The sequence below is a fragment of the Indicator indicator genome, chromosome 8 (assembly GCF_027791375.1).
Source record: "Indicator indicator isolate 239-I01 chromosome 8, UM_Iind_1.1, whole genome shotgun sequence".
In the NCBI taxonomy this organism is placed as follows: Eukaryota; Metazoa; Chordata; class Aves; order Piciformes; family Indicatoridae; genus Indicator; species Indicator indicator.
Genome location: NC_072017.1, coordinates 1,792,501 through 1,807,927, shown reverse-complemented (window position 1 = coordinate 1,807,927; position 15,427 = coordinate 1,792,501). Strand labels below are relative to the sequence as shown.

Genomic DNA, 15,427 nt, shown 5'->3' with positions numbered 1-15,427 from the left:
CTCCAGGGATGGGGCCTCAACCATCTCCCTGGACAACCCATTCCAGGCTCTCACCACTCTCATGGGGAAGAACTTCTTCCTCACTTCCAGCCTGAATCTCCCCAATTCCAGCTTTATTTCATTCCCTCCAGTCCTATCACTACCTGATATCCTAAAAAGTCCCTCCCCAGCTTTCTTGTAGCCCCCTTCAGATACTGGAAAGCCATAATAAGATCTCCTTGGAGCCTTCTCTTCTCCAGACTGAACAATCCCAACTCTTTCAGTCTCTCTCCTCATAGGAGAGATGTGCAGGGCTGGAGCCAGGCTCTGCTCAGGGATGGCCAAGCACAGCACAAGGGGCACTGGGGGCAAGCTGGAGCAGAGGAGGTGCCACAGGAACAGAAGGGAAAACTTTGTCCTGTGAGGGTGGCAAAGCCCTGGAGCAGGCTGCCCAGAGAGGTTGTGGAGTCTCCTTCTCTGGAGACTTTCCAACCCCACCTGGATGTGTTCTATGTGACCTGCCCTGGGTGATGCTGCTCTGGCAGGGGTTTGGACTGGATGATCTCTGGAGGTCCCTTCCAGTCCGTAACACTCTGTGATTCTGTGATTAACAGAGCAAGCAATTTCCCTTTCCCTAGTACTCTCCCTGTGCCTAAGTAATTTGGGAGCACAAGCACAAAGCACATCTTTAGTAGTACCTGCCTTCCAAGGAGAATTGAGTGCCATCAGCATGTCAGCTGTTTTTTGCTTAGAGGCTCCATCTGTACCTCTCTTTCGAATAATGCTGTGAGCAGCACTGCAGTGTGCACAAGGCAGCATGAGAGGAATTTTATTTACCTCCCTTTGTGAAGTAATTACTAGGATTGAAGTAGTTTTGGCTAACAACAAGTTAACAGGATGTTTGAAGTTAAATATGTAGTTTTTAAGGATGAATGCTTAATTCTTGACCTTGTGTTTACACCTGAGTCAGGGAGATATTTATGGATTGGCCACAAAGATGGTCCAAGGGCTGGAGCAGCTCTGCTGTGAGGACAGGCTGAGGGAGAAGACTCTGGGGGGACCTTAGAACTGCCTGCCAGGACCTGAAGGGATGCTGCAGGAAGGCTGCAGAGGGACTTTTCATCAGGGGGTCTAGAGACAGGCCAAGGGGGAATGGTTTGAAGCTGAGGCAGAGCAGGGTTAGAGTGGAGCTGAGGAAGAAGTTGTTGAGGAGGAGGGTGGTGAGACTCTGGCACAGGCTGCCCAGGGAGGCTGTGGCTGCCTCCTGCCTGGGGGTGTTTCAGGCTAGGTTGGATGAGACCTTGAGCAGCTGAGTGTAGTTGAGAGGTGTCCCTGGGCATGGTGGGGAGGGTGGAGGAGATGATCTCTCGGCTCCCTTCCAAGCTGACCCATTCTAGGATTCTGTGGAACCCACCAGCCATCACTTCCACAGGTTTTGGAGCATGTCTGTTAATAATGAGTGAATTCCCTCCCTGTTCTTGTTCAGTGACAGCCTGGTTTAGAGGCTGCTGTGCATTCACTTGGGTGACACACAGAGCCTGAGCTGCTGGAACCTGCTTGTTTGATAAATTAAGGACAGGTTGGTATAGTTCAATAGATCATTCTGAAGAAGTGGCTTTCCAGTATCTGAAGAGGTCCTACAAGAAAGCTGGGGAGGGACTTTTTAGGGTGTCAGGGACTGATAGGAGTAAGGGGAATAGATCCAAGCTAGAGGAGGGGAGATGTAGATTGGATGTTAGGAGGAAGTTCTTCCCCATGAGAGTGGTGAGACACTGGCACAGGTTGCCCAGGGAGGTGGTGGAAGCCTCATCCCTGGAGGTTTTTGCAGCCAGGCTGGATGTGGCTGTGAGCAACCTGCTGTAGTGTGAAGTGTCCCTGCCCATGGCAGGGGGCTTGGAACTGGATGATCCTTGAGGTCCCTTCCAACCCTGACAATTCTGTGATTCTAGTTGGCCATAAGAGTTTATTTCCTTACCATCCAAGGGTGTAGTGACTGAGGGAGGTGTAGAACTGCATCCTTTTTCCTTTTCAAACCTGTTTTGACTCCTTTTCTGTTGTTTGGTTGGCTTTCACTGGTAACTTCAAGAGAACAGAAGTGTTTGTCCTGTGCAGGTGAGATCTTCAGCACAGCAGCAGCAGTTTGAGTGCCCCTAATCTTTCTCTACCTTTGGTGGAGTAGAGCTGAGAATAACAGGGATTTTTTTCCTTTTTTTTTTTTTTTTTTTTTTTTTTTTACAGGAGAGACTAAATTCATATATAAAAGACTGAAATAGTGTGAATCATGAAAGAAAATCTGTTCCCCAAAGGGGAATGATATGAAAGCTTTTATTGTAAGAGGAGGGAAAGTTCTTTAACTACAGAAATTCTTAGAACTACTGCATATGCAAATCTGGCTTTAAAAAGGGTTGACTTTGGAAGGTCTGGGGACTAAAGTAAAGCATGGGCTTGTAAAAAGGAGAGAATTAAAGTAACAGGTTTGTGTTTAATAAAATGCAGAGTTGGTGTTTAAGGAAAAGTAAGAGGGAAAACCTGGAATCTTTTGCAGAGTCACAGAATGTCAGGGGTTGGAAGGGACCTCCAGAGGCCATCCAGTCCCAACCCTCCTGCCAGAGCAGGATCACCCAGGGCAGGTCACACAGGAAGACATCCAGGTGGGGTTGGAAAGTCTGCAGAGAAGACAACTCCACAACCTCTCTTGGCAGCCTGCTCCAGGGCTCCTTTATGAGATACTTTTCTCTCCCCACTCTCTCAAATTTGACCTAAAATTAACTCTCTCTCTTCGATACCTTTCATCACTCGTTGTCAGACTGCCTGTATTTACCTGAATGATCTCAGCTCCCAGCATCCTGGGAGGTAGTGTATGGCACTATGAGGGTGCTGAGACTCTGGCACAGGCTGCCCAGGGAGGCTGTGGCTGCCTCCTGCCTGGGGGTGCTGAAGGCCAGGCTGGCTGAGACCTTGAGCAGCTGAGTGTAGTTGAGAGGTGTCCCTGGGCATGGTGGAGAGGTTGGAGGAGATGAGCTCTGAGCTCCCTTCCAGCCTGAGCCATTCTGTGATCTACTGGAGAGATCCTAGGATTGTATCAGTGTCACCTTAATGGTAGCCAAAAGGTTTAGAAGAAATAATGGATGGGTTTAGAATCCTGGAGTTGTTTCAGTTGGAAAAGACCTCTTCAGCTCATCACCAACCATCAACATTTTGGTCCATTTGGTAAATTCCCTACTGTTTTGTAAATTTATCTAACTACAAACAGTTTCTATAGCTGAGTTTCAGGGACTGAGAGCACAATGATAAACTTTTATTTGCAGGCTCTTGGGTCTGATTTTGAGTCTAGGTATCAGAGGAGGGAACAAAAGCTCTCTGTGAAGGGACTAAAAATCTTACAATTTCCACATTTAATTCCTGGGGTGGTTTTGGTTTTTTTTTTCTTTGTTTTCTAGTGCTGGGGAGCATTTGAAAGCATACCTGCCTGCTGTGAGTCTACTTCATCCTTTCTTCTCCAAAGCATCTCTCAAGTGCTCTGGCAGCTCCATATGTTTTCACCAAGCCCCACTGGTTCTGGCTTTCCCAGCTCAGGTGCCCAGTGGTTTGCTTACTGGAAAGTGAGAAGAAGAAAGGGATTTGAGACTTGCTTTTAGTCTGAATTCAGGCTCTCCCAAGTAAATGTGTCTCCTTGTAATTGCAATCTGCCTGTCAAACTGCTCTAATTCCCACATGAGTTTGTGTAGTAAGGACTGAGAAAAATTTGTGTTTTCAAAGTGAATAATCCCGAAGCCTGATGAGTTTATTAATTAAATTAAACCAGCTGCACCCAAGGACGCTGCTCCCTGTGAGAGTTTGGAATGGAGCTGCGCAGTGATAAATGGCATCTGCCAAATAAAAGATTAAGACCCAGCAGCAGCTGAACAGAAATGCCTCAGTTTAAGGCAGTTGGTATCCAGGATTTAGCACATTTTTCTCTAATTACACTTTTTAATAGCTTCATTTTAAATCTAATACCTAATTACACTTGACAAAGGAACCTTAAATACTCCAGGATCTTGCCATCAATGATCAATTTATCTTGTCTTTTTCTTTTTTTACCTTACTGTTTCTTTTGTACCAGACAGTTAGCAGCTCTGATTGTTTGGGAAAAGACAAATACTTGAGTAGAATCAAACACATTCCTGCATTCCTGTATGACCTGTGCTAGATTCTATGTCCTGCTCTGGCAGGGGGGTTGGACTGGATGATCTTCAGAGGTCCCTTCCAACCCCTAACACCCTGTGAGCCTGTGTGAAAAGCAAACACAGGGGATTTATCACCAGGAGATGGAATTAATTCTCTCAAGGCACCCAACCAAAGCTGCTTTAAGCCCTGTCCTCCTGTCTGTCTGTGGTTAGTGGCCTTGGCTTTAGCAGGTGAGGGTTTGAGTTCTGTTTTGTAGATGGAAGTTTCCTGTTTCAAACAGTTGGGATGTTTGATTACTGATCTTGGAAGTAGTCTTAAGTGTGGTTAGGGAACTAACAATCTCCTAATGGCCCTGAAATTGTTTTGTTTGGTTTTGTTTTCCTTTTCTGTGGCCATCAGCTAAAGGATTTGTCCGTTTGCTTGCAACAATGAACACCACAATAGATATAAATGCAGGACAAAATGGGAATTTGACAGTTGAATATGAGGCATATCCCAAGCCAAAGGAAGAAGTCTGGATGTACATGAATGAAACACTGCAGAATTCATCAGACCATTATGTCAAGTTCAAGACTGTGGGCAATAACAGGTAACTCCAGTGGCTGTAGGTGCTGTTGATTGCACTTTGGAATAGCAAACTTAGAGTCTGCTCTGGGAAGAGGGAAGTGAATATGGTGAGAAAATTGTGATTATAAAAGATCTTGTCGTGGGCATGGCTGGTTCAAAGTCTGCTAACCTAGATTTCGAGCAGCTTTGAGCTAACCACACCATCTGAGGACCAGTATGTCACATCCTCATGGCTTGCCTACAAGATGCTATTCCTGCCCACTAAGCAAAAATGAGAATTTCAAGTGGTTTATGCCTGGAGACTCCTCCACCACCTCAGCAGAGCCCAGTGCTCTGGACAAAAAGGTAACACTTCTATTTCTGCCATGCCCTGCTCTCTTCTGAACCTTGGTCCTCCCAAAAATCCAGTTGAAGCATTTAGCACCTAGCACATGTGTGACCTGCCTTGAGGGTCCCTCCTCAGTGAGCAAAGGAGCAGGTGGTGGCGTGGATGTGGGGTCAGGACATGCATCTGAGAGTTACAAGTGGCAAAACCTTTGGCTACTGCAGGGCAAGATGAGAGCATCTGCATGGCCAGTGCTAATGTTTCACTGTGCCTTGAGCTTCTGTGCCACTGCAGGTTGTGAGCATCACTAATGCTTAGGTTTTGTTGTTTTTCCTTGACAGCTACACAAGTGAACTTCACCTCACCCGATTAAAAGGAACAGAAGGAGGCATTTACACGTTTTTTGTGTCCAACTCGGATGCCAGCTCCTCTGTAACATTTAATGTCTATGTGAAAAGTAAGTGAAGAAGTGAACAGTCTGAAATGCTTCATTGCCACACTCACTGTGTTTTGTACAACATAATGTATGCACAGGATGTCACAGCGTGCTTCGTCGCACAAGAGGCTTTCTGAAGTCAAGCACATGCTGGAGAACTCCTGAACTGTCAAGATCTGAAAGTGCAAATCCACCTGCTACCTAGTGTGACCTTACACACCAGTGAACGTGTCCCAGAGGTTCCCAGAGGGCATCTAGGTAGTTTATACAGGGGGAAAAAAACTAGCAGCTGGAAACATGATCTCAAAAATGAGCATATACCATAAAGCTTTGATAAGTCGAGGTGGAGCAGGATGGACAGGGATTAGAATTTGGTTTTTGGCAGCTGAGTGAAGCAGAGTTGTTCCCAAAACTACTCTGACTGGGGTGGTCTGAGACACTGGCTCTCATACAGGCCTGGTCCACTCTACTGATCACTTTGGAGACATGATGAGGGTGGAATTGCCCTTTAGCACCCAGAGGAACACCTTGTTGTACATTTGGCTGCTGGCTAGAACTGTAGGCATTGCTTGCCATGAGGTAGTTAAGCTGGAGATTCCAAACTGAGCCAAATACCTTTGGGCTCAGTGGAGTTTCTTCACAATGTTTTCATTTTTGACTCCTAAAATACTTAAACTAGTGCCATGGCTTAGTTGATTGGTTGGACTTGATGATCTTGGAGGTCTCTTCCAATCTGGTTCATTCTGTGACTTCTGTGACTCAAGATGTGGTTTATTAATTGCCTTTAATTTGTTTGAGTTGGATGCAGAGTTTGAAAGCCTGTCAGGAGGCTTACTCACTTGTGCCTTTTGGCACCTGAGTACTTCTGTGCCCTCCTGTAGGTCACCAGTGTCTTACAGAATCTGCACAGCATTCCAGGCATGCCTGCTGTCGTCTCTGGGACAGGCTTGTCCAAAAGAGTGTTGCTCTCAGTTCCAAGCAGTGTTCTTCAGGGTAAAAGCTAAACTTCAAAATTAATTCAAGGAGACCTTCAGCAAACCCTGTCATTCTTGCTGAGCCATCCTGTTAGAGCATTCCAAGCTCTCAGCAAATATTGGTGGCTGCAAGAGGCCAAGGTTAAGGAAAACTGAAGTAGGAGGGACTTCAGGCAAACTGGACAAGCTAGGGCAAGACAGACAATGGTGGCTTCAAGGTCAGCAGGAGGAACTGCATAGGCAGTGAGTCAGTGTGCTGCAGATACAGCTCTGTGTTGCTGCTTTAGCAGCAGTGTGCAAAGGATTGTTTAGACTTCCAGAGGAGGAGACTCCACAACCTCCTTGGGTAGCCTGCTCCAGTTCTCCACCACCCTCCCTGCAAAGAAGTTTCTCCTCATGTTGAGGTGGACCCTCCTGTGTTCCAGCTTATATCCATTATTCCTTGTCCTATTGCTGGGTGCCACTGAAAAGAGCCTGGCCCCCTCCACTTGACCCCCACCCCTCAGCTATTGATAGACATTGATCAGATCCCCTCTCAGCCTTCTCTTCTCCAGACTAAACAGCCCCAGGGCTCTCAGTCTCTCTTCACAGGGGAGATATTCAAGTCCCTTAACCATCCCTGTAGCAAACCATTGGACTCTCTCCAGCATTTCTCTGTCTTTTTTGAACTGTGGAGCCCAGAACTGGCCACAGTATTGCAGGTGTAGTCTCAGCAGGGCAGATAAAAGAACTGTTTTCAGTAAAAAGCTCATCCTTGAGGTATGAAACCCAAACTTACTTGACATAGCACAGTAACCACCAAACAACAAAGGTGAGTTGTGAGGGGGGGGTCAGATCCTGTCCTGGCATTGTTGTCAGCAAGGATTTTGCATAAATTGCTAAGATGCAGCTTGTGATGTTTACACATCTGCCTTGAGCAGGTAATCAGCAGAAAGTAATCAAACAGGTAAAGCAGGATTCATAATCAGGGGAATGTCTTCACATAAACAGAAGCTGATGCTGAAGCACTTGCTGCAAGATCTGGAAGACCCAGTGCAGAAATCCTTGCCTTGGATTGAAACACCTTTAGCAATCCCATATGCTAATCTGAAACAATACTAAATTGCTTTTAGGGAGGAAAAAAAGAAAAAAAAAAGGAAAAAATAATGAAGTAATTCATAGTAAATGTGACATTAAGTAAGTAAGGAAGGAGCTCTGAAATTAGGAGCCAAAAAGAAAATTACAACTTGACAACGCTGAACTGAATTACAATTAAGAAACTGTGGAAATCTCCAGAGTGGCAAGGTGCAGTGTGTCTGGCAATTAGAAGAGGAATCTTCCAACTGCTATCTGTGACTTCAGTGCAAAATGGTGTCTGGGCTTAATTACAGTCAAACAAAATATTCTCTATCCAGTGCTGAAGGAGAAAAGTGGTCAGGGTATTACAGACCACGGGAAGCTGAGCTCAGAGCTTTGCCTGGCGTGGGACTGTGCAGTGAACAAATGAGGAGGAGTCATGGTGTTGTAATAAGATTTGTTTTAATCCAGACAACCTACCTCCAGGAGGAAAACCCTCTCTATTTGACAGACAATGCCTATTAAGCATCACCCTGCAGGCATTCACTCCCTTAACGATGAAGAAAGAGAAATTGGTAATGGGAAGCAATTAAGTGCACGGAGTTGTTATATAGACTATTGCATGAAAATAGGAGTGACCTCTTTTATAAATCATCTTGGATGCATTCAGCTGAATAAAAGCTGAGAAGCAGTTAATAAACCCAGTGGAATTAGAAGTGTAAGACCTCTGATGACTGCTTGTGGAAGGCAACGCTGCACACGTGCTGAGAGACCTAAGGAACCGTTGAGTAGTCAAAAGGTTAAAGCCAAAACAAGAAGCAAGGCCTGGTCCTTAAGAGCCTGTCTGATGTGCCAGGCTAATTAGGCTGTGAAGTCATAGAATGCAGCAGAGTAAAAATCTCTTTTAGAAAGGAGACACTTGGTGAGGCCACATCTGGAATATTGTGTCCAGTTCTGGGCCCCTCACTTCAAGAAGGACCTCAGGGAACTGCTTGAAAGAGTCCAGCACAGAGCCACAAAAATGATTAAGGCAGTAGAACATCCTCCTTATGAGGATAGGCTGAGGGAGCTGAGGGCTCTGTAGCTTGGAGAAGAGGAGACGAAGGGCTGACCTCATTGCTGTTGATAAAGATGTGCAGGGGGAGTGCCCAGAGGCTGGAGCCAGGCTCTGCTGGGTGATGCCCAATGCCAGCACAAGGGGCACTGGTGGAAGCTGAGGCATAGGAAGTTCCATGGAAACAGGAGGAAGAATTATTTCTCTGTGAGGGTGGCAGGGCCCTGGAGCAGGCTCCCCAGGGGGGTTGTGGAGTCTCCCTCTTTGGAGATATTCAGGACCCACCTGTGACCTGCTCTAGGTGATCCTCCTTTGGCAGGGGAATTGGACTGGATGATCTCTGGAGGTCCCTTCCAGCCCCTGACACTGTGTGATTCTGTGACAGCTGGGCAGCTGTTTGTGACAGCCAGTCCATCCTTGCTCCAGCACCCCCTGGATGAGGAAGCCACAAAGGGCTGCAGGTGTGAGCAACATGCATGGCCCCCAGCTTGGGGGGACCAGCAGCAGCAGCCCTCTTGGTCCCCTTGGGTCCTGCCTGCCAGGGGCTCTTGGCTACTACAAGTGAAACACACCCATTAATTTCTGAGAGCTGGGAGGCTTGGGAGCTCCTGGGTTGGTGGGGAGAGGCTGCTGGCCCTAATCACCACATCAAAGCTTTGCCAGGCACACCATGGGCAGGGCTGCTCTCTTGTCAGGTGGTCTCAGGAGGCTGCTGCACAGCAGCTTTCTATGGCACCAGACTGAGCTGCTATGGAGGCATGAAGCCTGTGTGGCCTCTCATCTCCCTGCACTGCTGCAGGATGAGTCCACATGGACTCTCTCGACAGGCTTTTGTTGCACTGGGGTTCTGCAGTGGTAAAAGCCTGCCTAATGGGGGTGTTTCTGCTGCCCTCATTCACACCCAGAGGATGGTAGATGCAGCTAAACTCTGGCATAATGTTTTTTCCAGGGCTTAATAGAATCACAGAACCATTCAGGTTGGACAAGCCCCTCAGGATCACCAAGCCCAACCCTGAACCCTTCTCTACAAGCCTCACCCCTGAACCAGAGCCACAAGCACCACATCCAAACCACCTTCAAACACATCCAGGCTTGGGGACTCCACCACCTCCCTGCCCAGCACATTCCAATCCCTGACCACTCTTGCTGGGAAATAGTTCCTGTTCCTCTTGTATTTCATTTTGGTTTCTCTCATTCCTCGAGTCACTTTGCATTGTGATGCTGCCTAAAGCACAGGATAGACCTAGCACATGGGTGCTAGGTTAGCTAATGACCAATTTCACAATCCAACCATTTTGATGGGAATTTTGGATGCTCCTACCTGAGTGTGCACCTGAACTATGCATGTTCCAGCCCTAGGAGAGGAAGGGAGAGGGATTCCCTCTTGATGGGTAGCAAGAGCTGTATGCAGCTCTGGAGCCCTCAACACAGGAAGGGCATGGACCTGATGGAGCAGGTCCAGAGGAGAGTCATGAAAATGATCAGGGGGTTGGAGCAGCTCTGCTGCAAGAACAGGCTGAGGGAGCTGGGGGTGTTCAGCCTGGAGAAGAGAAGGATCTGGGGAGACCTAAGAGCAGCCTGCCAGGACCTGAAGGGATCCCACAGGAAGGCTGCAGAGGGACTGTTTGCAAAGGCCTGCAGGGACAGGACCAGGGACAATGGCTTCAGACTAGAGAAGGGCAGACTTAGATTGGATGTTAGGAACAAGTTCTTTGCCATGAGGGTGGTGGAACACTGGAACAGGTTGCCCAGGGAGGTGTTTGAGGCCCCATCCCTGGAGATATTCAAGGTGATGCTCAACAGGGCTCTGGGCAACCTGATCTAGTTGAGGATGTCCCTGCTGAGTGCAGAGGAGGTTGGACTGGATGACTTCAGAGGTCCTTTCCAACCCAGGCCATTCTATGAGTCTGTGAAAGACTCCAGGTTTTCCCTGGTATCTTTCCTTAAAGACAGACTTTGCATTTTATGAAACACAAACCTGTTACTTTCCTTTTTACTGTGCTGTGCACTCTCCATAAGTTCCTCACCAAATGAGTAAGGCTGGAAGTCGAGCTCAGCATTTTGCACCAACGTTTGGTTTGGGTGAAACACAACACTCTTGATTTAGGAAGGAAAGAACATTCAGTTCCTGTGAGATGAGTCACGAGGAGATGCTGTGTGATTGGCAATATCTCTCTGCTTTATTGCCTCTGATTTAATCAGCAAGCAGAATATTCATTAAAAACTAACTCTGAACATGGACTTGATCTGAAATCAATCTGCATTTCCCCACTAAGGCCTGGACAGCTTCACTGTTTTCTAGACTATTAGAAGGGAATTTTACATTTCTGTAGAGCTGTGCTAAGAGTGTGTCCAGCAGATCCAGTGTGTCTCCTCCCCCTCTACTCTGCCCTGCTGAGGCCACACCTGGAATATTGCATCCAGTTCTGTGCTCCCCAGTTCAAGAGGGACAGGGATCTGCTGGAGAGAGTCCAAGGGAGGGCTACCAGGATGCTGAAGGGACTGGAGCACTGCCTGGTGAGGAGAGGCTGAGAGCCCTGGGGCTGTTCAGTCTGGAGAGGAGAAGACAGAGAGGGGATCTGATCAATGTCTATCAATATCTGAGGGCTGTAGGTCAGAAAGGAAGGGACAGGGACAGGGGCAGCCTCCGCTCACTTGTGCCCTGTGATAGGACAAGGGGCAGTGGACGGAAACTCCAGCACAGGAGGTTCCACCTCAACAGGAGGAGGAAATTCTTCACTGTGAGAGTCCCAGAGCACTGGAACAGGCTGCCCAGAGAGGTTGTGGAGTCTCCTCTGGAGCCTTTCCAGCCCTGTCTGGATGTGTTCCTGTGTGACCTGTGATAGATTCTGTGGTCATGCTCTGTCAGGGGGCTTGGACTGGAAGATCTCCTGAGGTCCCTTCCAACCCCTGACATCTGTGATCCTGTTATCGTTATTCCAGCACAAATCTTTGACCCAGCTAATGCTGCAATGATGAGCTCAAACCAGCAGAATTAGTGCAGAAGTGACAATTCAGTTTTACGCATGGAAATAGTGTGCAGAGAATGTGCAGCAAATACTTTTCCATTTGGAGTTCCTTTTCTGGCTGCAGTGGTAATGTTTAACAACCAGGGCAGCTGTAGGAGAGAGGTGGTTGGGCAGATGCAGAAGCTGTGGAGAATCTGTTCTTTTACAGGTGGGCAAAGGCACGCTGTGCAGGGATGGGAATTGCATTGTTGTTCATTCTTGTGTTGTTTAAGTTCTGGGCTTAGCAGCTTTAGGATCTTTCATCAAGCCAAATACTCAGTGGAGGTGAAATCCAGCCCAAGAATTCATTGTAAGAACATCTGTTCTTACACGCCTAGATGTTGGTGCTTGCAGGACATCAATCTAGGCATGGACACTCTTGAGCGTGTGAAGCTTTGTTCACCTGTGGAATCCATAGAATCCTAGGATGGCTTAGATTGGAAGGGACCTTAGAGATCATCTGCTCCATCCTCCCCACCATGGGCAGGGACACCTCTCAACTGCACTCAGCTGCTCCTCATCCAGCCTGGCCTTCAATACCCCCAGGGGGTGGGGGTGTTGCACAGCCTCCCTGGGGAACCTCAGTCTCACCACCCTCCTACTGAAGAACTTCTTCCTGAGATCAGGTCTGGAGGTGATGATGCACACAAGTTGCTGAGGTGCAGATCAATGGCAATGCAAATTCGGTGCTCCCTTTATGTGTGACTCTCTTTTTTTTCATGTTTACTGCAGCAAAACCAGAGATCCTCACTCTGGATATACTTAGCAATGGTCTCCTCCAGTGTGTAGCAGCTGGATTCCCAGCCCCAACCATCTACTGGTATTTCTGCCCAGGAACTGAGCAGAGGTGAGTCAAGCAACCCAGAGTCTCCAAAGGTTACAGAGGATGCAGCACACCCAATTTGTGATTAAAAAAAAAAATAAGGAGATAAAATGACAAAGTTGTGTTCAAATGCTGCATCACTGTTTTATAACCATTTGCTGCAGCACTGCATTATTTGCAGTGGTTTGAGGGGAGGCAGGGGTACAATTCATTATCCCACTTGGAACATTTTCTGCTGCAGAAAAGCAAAAGCAACACTTTGTCCCTCTGCTGAAAGCTAGGGAAGGGTTGGATCAGTCTAGCCCCAAATGCCACATGCTCTGTTTGAAGTTAGACAGAATGACAAAGACAGAATCACTCAGGGACATGGTTGTTACCTTTTGGTTTATTGTGTGATGCTAGAAGTTTTCAAGACATAAAAGTCATTGGATTTCTCTTCCATGGGAAGACTGTGGCAAGTAAACAGCTCCAGGGTTGTTATGAATAAAACCTGATGTCTACTTGCCATGTTGCTAAAGGGGCAGCAGAGGTTCACTGTGAAGTGAGCATTTGGGGAGCACACTAAAACATGGTTTTGGTTGACTTCCATCATGGAGGAAGTCTATCCACAAGACACCACAAGCAGTGTGAGATCTGCTTTCACCACCTGTAGGTCTCATTCTAGCAAGTCATGGGTGTTCCCCCTGTGTCATGTGGTGTATGTCTGAAGTAATTCTTTCTTAATTTTTCCTAAATAGTACTTTTTTGGTGTGTTTTTTTTTTTTTTTATCTTGGCTGTCTACTGGTGTGACATATGAAGGAGAAGCAGCCTCTGGAGATGTGTGCTGTAATGAACTGATGCTTGGGGAGAGTTGTCATGAGTAGCTAACACAGCTGGTTGTAGCTGGAGTCTGAGATGCGGGTGGAATGGTCCAAAGCCAGTGGTGGACTTGCAGATCTGTAGGCACCTCTAGCCAAAAGCAAATGCAAGACCTCATGGTGACCAGCTGGGTCAGGCTGGGTGTGTGTATGCATGTCACCCACTAAACAGAAGACAGGGAGGTGTTGTGAGCAGGCTGACTTCCAAGGATAAGATCTTCAGCCAGATCTCTTTGTAGAGTAGCATTGACCCAGGAGGCCAGTGGCATCCTGGGGTGGATTAGACGGGCTGTGGTCAGTAGGTCAAGAGAGGTTCTCCTCCCTCTCTACTCTGCTCTAGTGAGGCCACATCTGGAATATTGTCTCACTCTGGGCCCCTCACTTCAAGAAGGACCTTAGGGAATGCTTGAAAAAGTCAAGCACAGAGCCACAAAAATGATGAAGGGAGTGGAACATCTTCCTTATGAGGAGAGCCTGAGGGAGCTGAGGGCTCTGTGGCTTGCAGAGGAGGAGTCTGAGAGGTGACCTCATTGCTGTCGATAAAGATGTGCAGGGGGAGTGCCCAGAGGCTGGAGCCAGGCTCTGCTGGGTGATGCCCAATGCCAGCACAAGGGGCAATGGTGGAAGCTGAGGCATAGGAAGTTCCATGGAAACAGGAGGAAGAATTATTTCCCTGTGAGGGTGAAGGAACACTGGAATAGGCTGCCCAGGGGGGTTGTGAAGTCTCCTTCTCTGGAGACATTCAAGACCCACCTGGCTGTGTTCCTGTGTGACCTGCTCTAGATGCTCCTGCTCTGGCAGGGGGGTTGGAGTGGATGATCTTTGGAGGTCCCTTCCAGCTCCTAACACTCTGTGATTCTGTGATTGTTTGGCTCTCTGCTGGCCTGGCAAGGACCACTTTGCCTCCACAGCAGCGCCTGGCATCCCCTGCACGTTAACAGCCCCGTGGCAGGTCACTGTCAGCCTTGTTTCTCGCAGGTGTTTCAATTCACCAACCATATCCCCCATGGATGTCAGAGTCAGCTACAGCAACTCCTCAGTGCCATCCTTTGAGCGGATCCTGGTGGAGAGCACCGTCAACGCCAGCGCCTTCCGGAGCACCGGCACCGTCTGCTGCGAGGCCTCCAGCAACGGTGACCGCAGCTCCGCCTTCTTCAACTTTGCCATTAAAGGTAACAGCATCTGGTGGTGTGAAACTGTCTTCCTGATTTTCCTTTGCAAACTTCAAGCAGAGAAGGTAAAAGAATGTAAAATAGTCACTGTTGGGTGTAAGACAGCAAAATAATGGTTGTTCTAAACACTTCCATTGGAGAGAGGGAAAGGTTTAAGATTCTCTGCCAGGGTGGGTCTGGGGGGGAGTCCTTCTGGTTGGGGAGGAGTCCCCTTGGGGAGGTCCCCTTGGGGGAAGCCAAGGGAGCTTGGTTGTGCTTTTCTATTGATTGTATACATTTGTAAATGTTGTGAACAGTGAATATTTGTACATATTCATTGCATCTCATCATAGATTGTAGATTTGCTTGTAAATACAGCTTTCATTTGCTTCCAGACTGAGCTAGCCTGGTTAGTGTTGGTGGGAGGGATTTCAGCTCTCACACTGTCACAATACACATCAGCACCAAATCACACAGCATCACACGGCTCCAGGGCTTGGAGGGGACATGACACATGCAACACAGCCCTGTGAGGAGAGGCTGAGGGAGCTGGGGGTGTTTAGCCTGGGGAAGAGGAGGCTCAGGGGAACCTCATTGTTCTCTACAACCACCTGAAGGGAGGCTGTAGCCAGGTAGGGATTGGTCTCTTCTCCCAGGCAACCAGCAACAGAACAAGAGGACACAGTCTCAAGCTGTGCAGGGGCGAGTTTAGGCTTCAGCTTAGAAAGAAGTTGTTCCCAGAAAGAGAGACTGGCCATGGGAATGGGCTGCCCAGGGAGGTGGTGAGGTCACCCTCCTTGGAGGTGTTTAAGAAGAGCCTGGCTGAGGCACTTAGTGCCATGGTCTGGTTGATTAGATAGGGCTGGGTGATTGGTTGGACTTGGTGATCTCTGAGGTCTCTTCCAACCTGGCGGAGTCGGGGCTGCGGGATCCGGTCCTCGTGCGTTCGGGAGTGTGGTTCTCGGAGGTGGGGCCGCACCGTGGCCAGTTGGTAGGACGGTGGGGCGGCGAGGTGCGGGTGGGTAG

The 15,427-nt window shown here is 48.1% G+C and overlaps 1 protein-coding gene across 1 annotated transcript in view; it reads left to right on the top strand.

The window, feature by feature from the left end:
• KIT (KIT proto-oncogene, receptor tyrosine kinase) overlaps window positions 1-15,427 on the top strand; it is a 78,091-nt gene that overhangs the window by 39,994 nt on the left and 22,670 nt on the right. Inside the window, exons 6-9 of the mRNA XM_054383291.1 lie at window positions 4,549-4,738; window positions 5,383-5,498; window positions 12,302-12,416; window positions 14,229-14,422. Coding sequence (XP_054239266.1) covers window positions 4,549-4,738; window positions 5,383-5,498; window positions 12,302-12,416; window positions 14,229-14,422 — 615 coding nt within the window. The remainder of the gene's footprint in view (window positions 1-4,548; window positions 4,739-5,382; window positions 5,499-12,301; window positions 12,417-14,228; window positions 14,423-15,427) is intronic.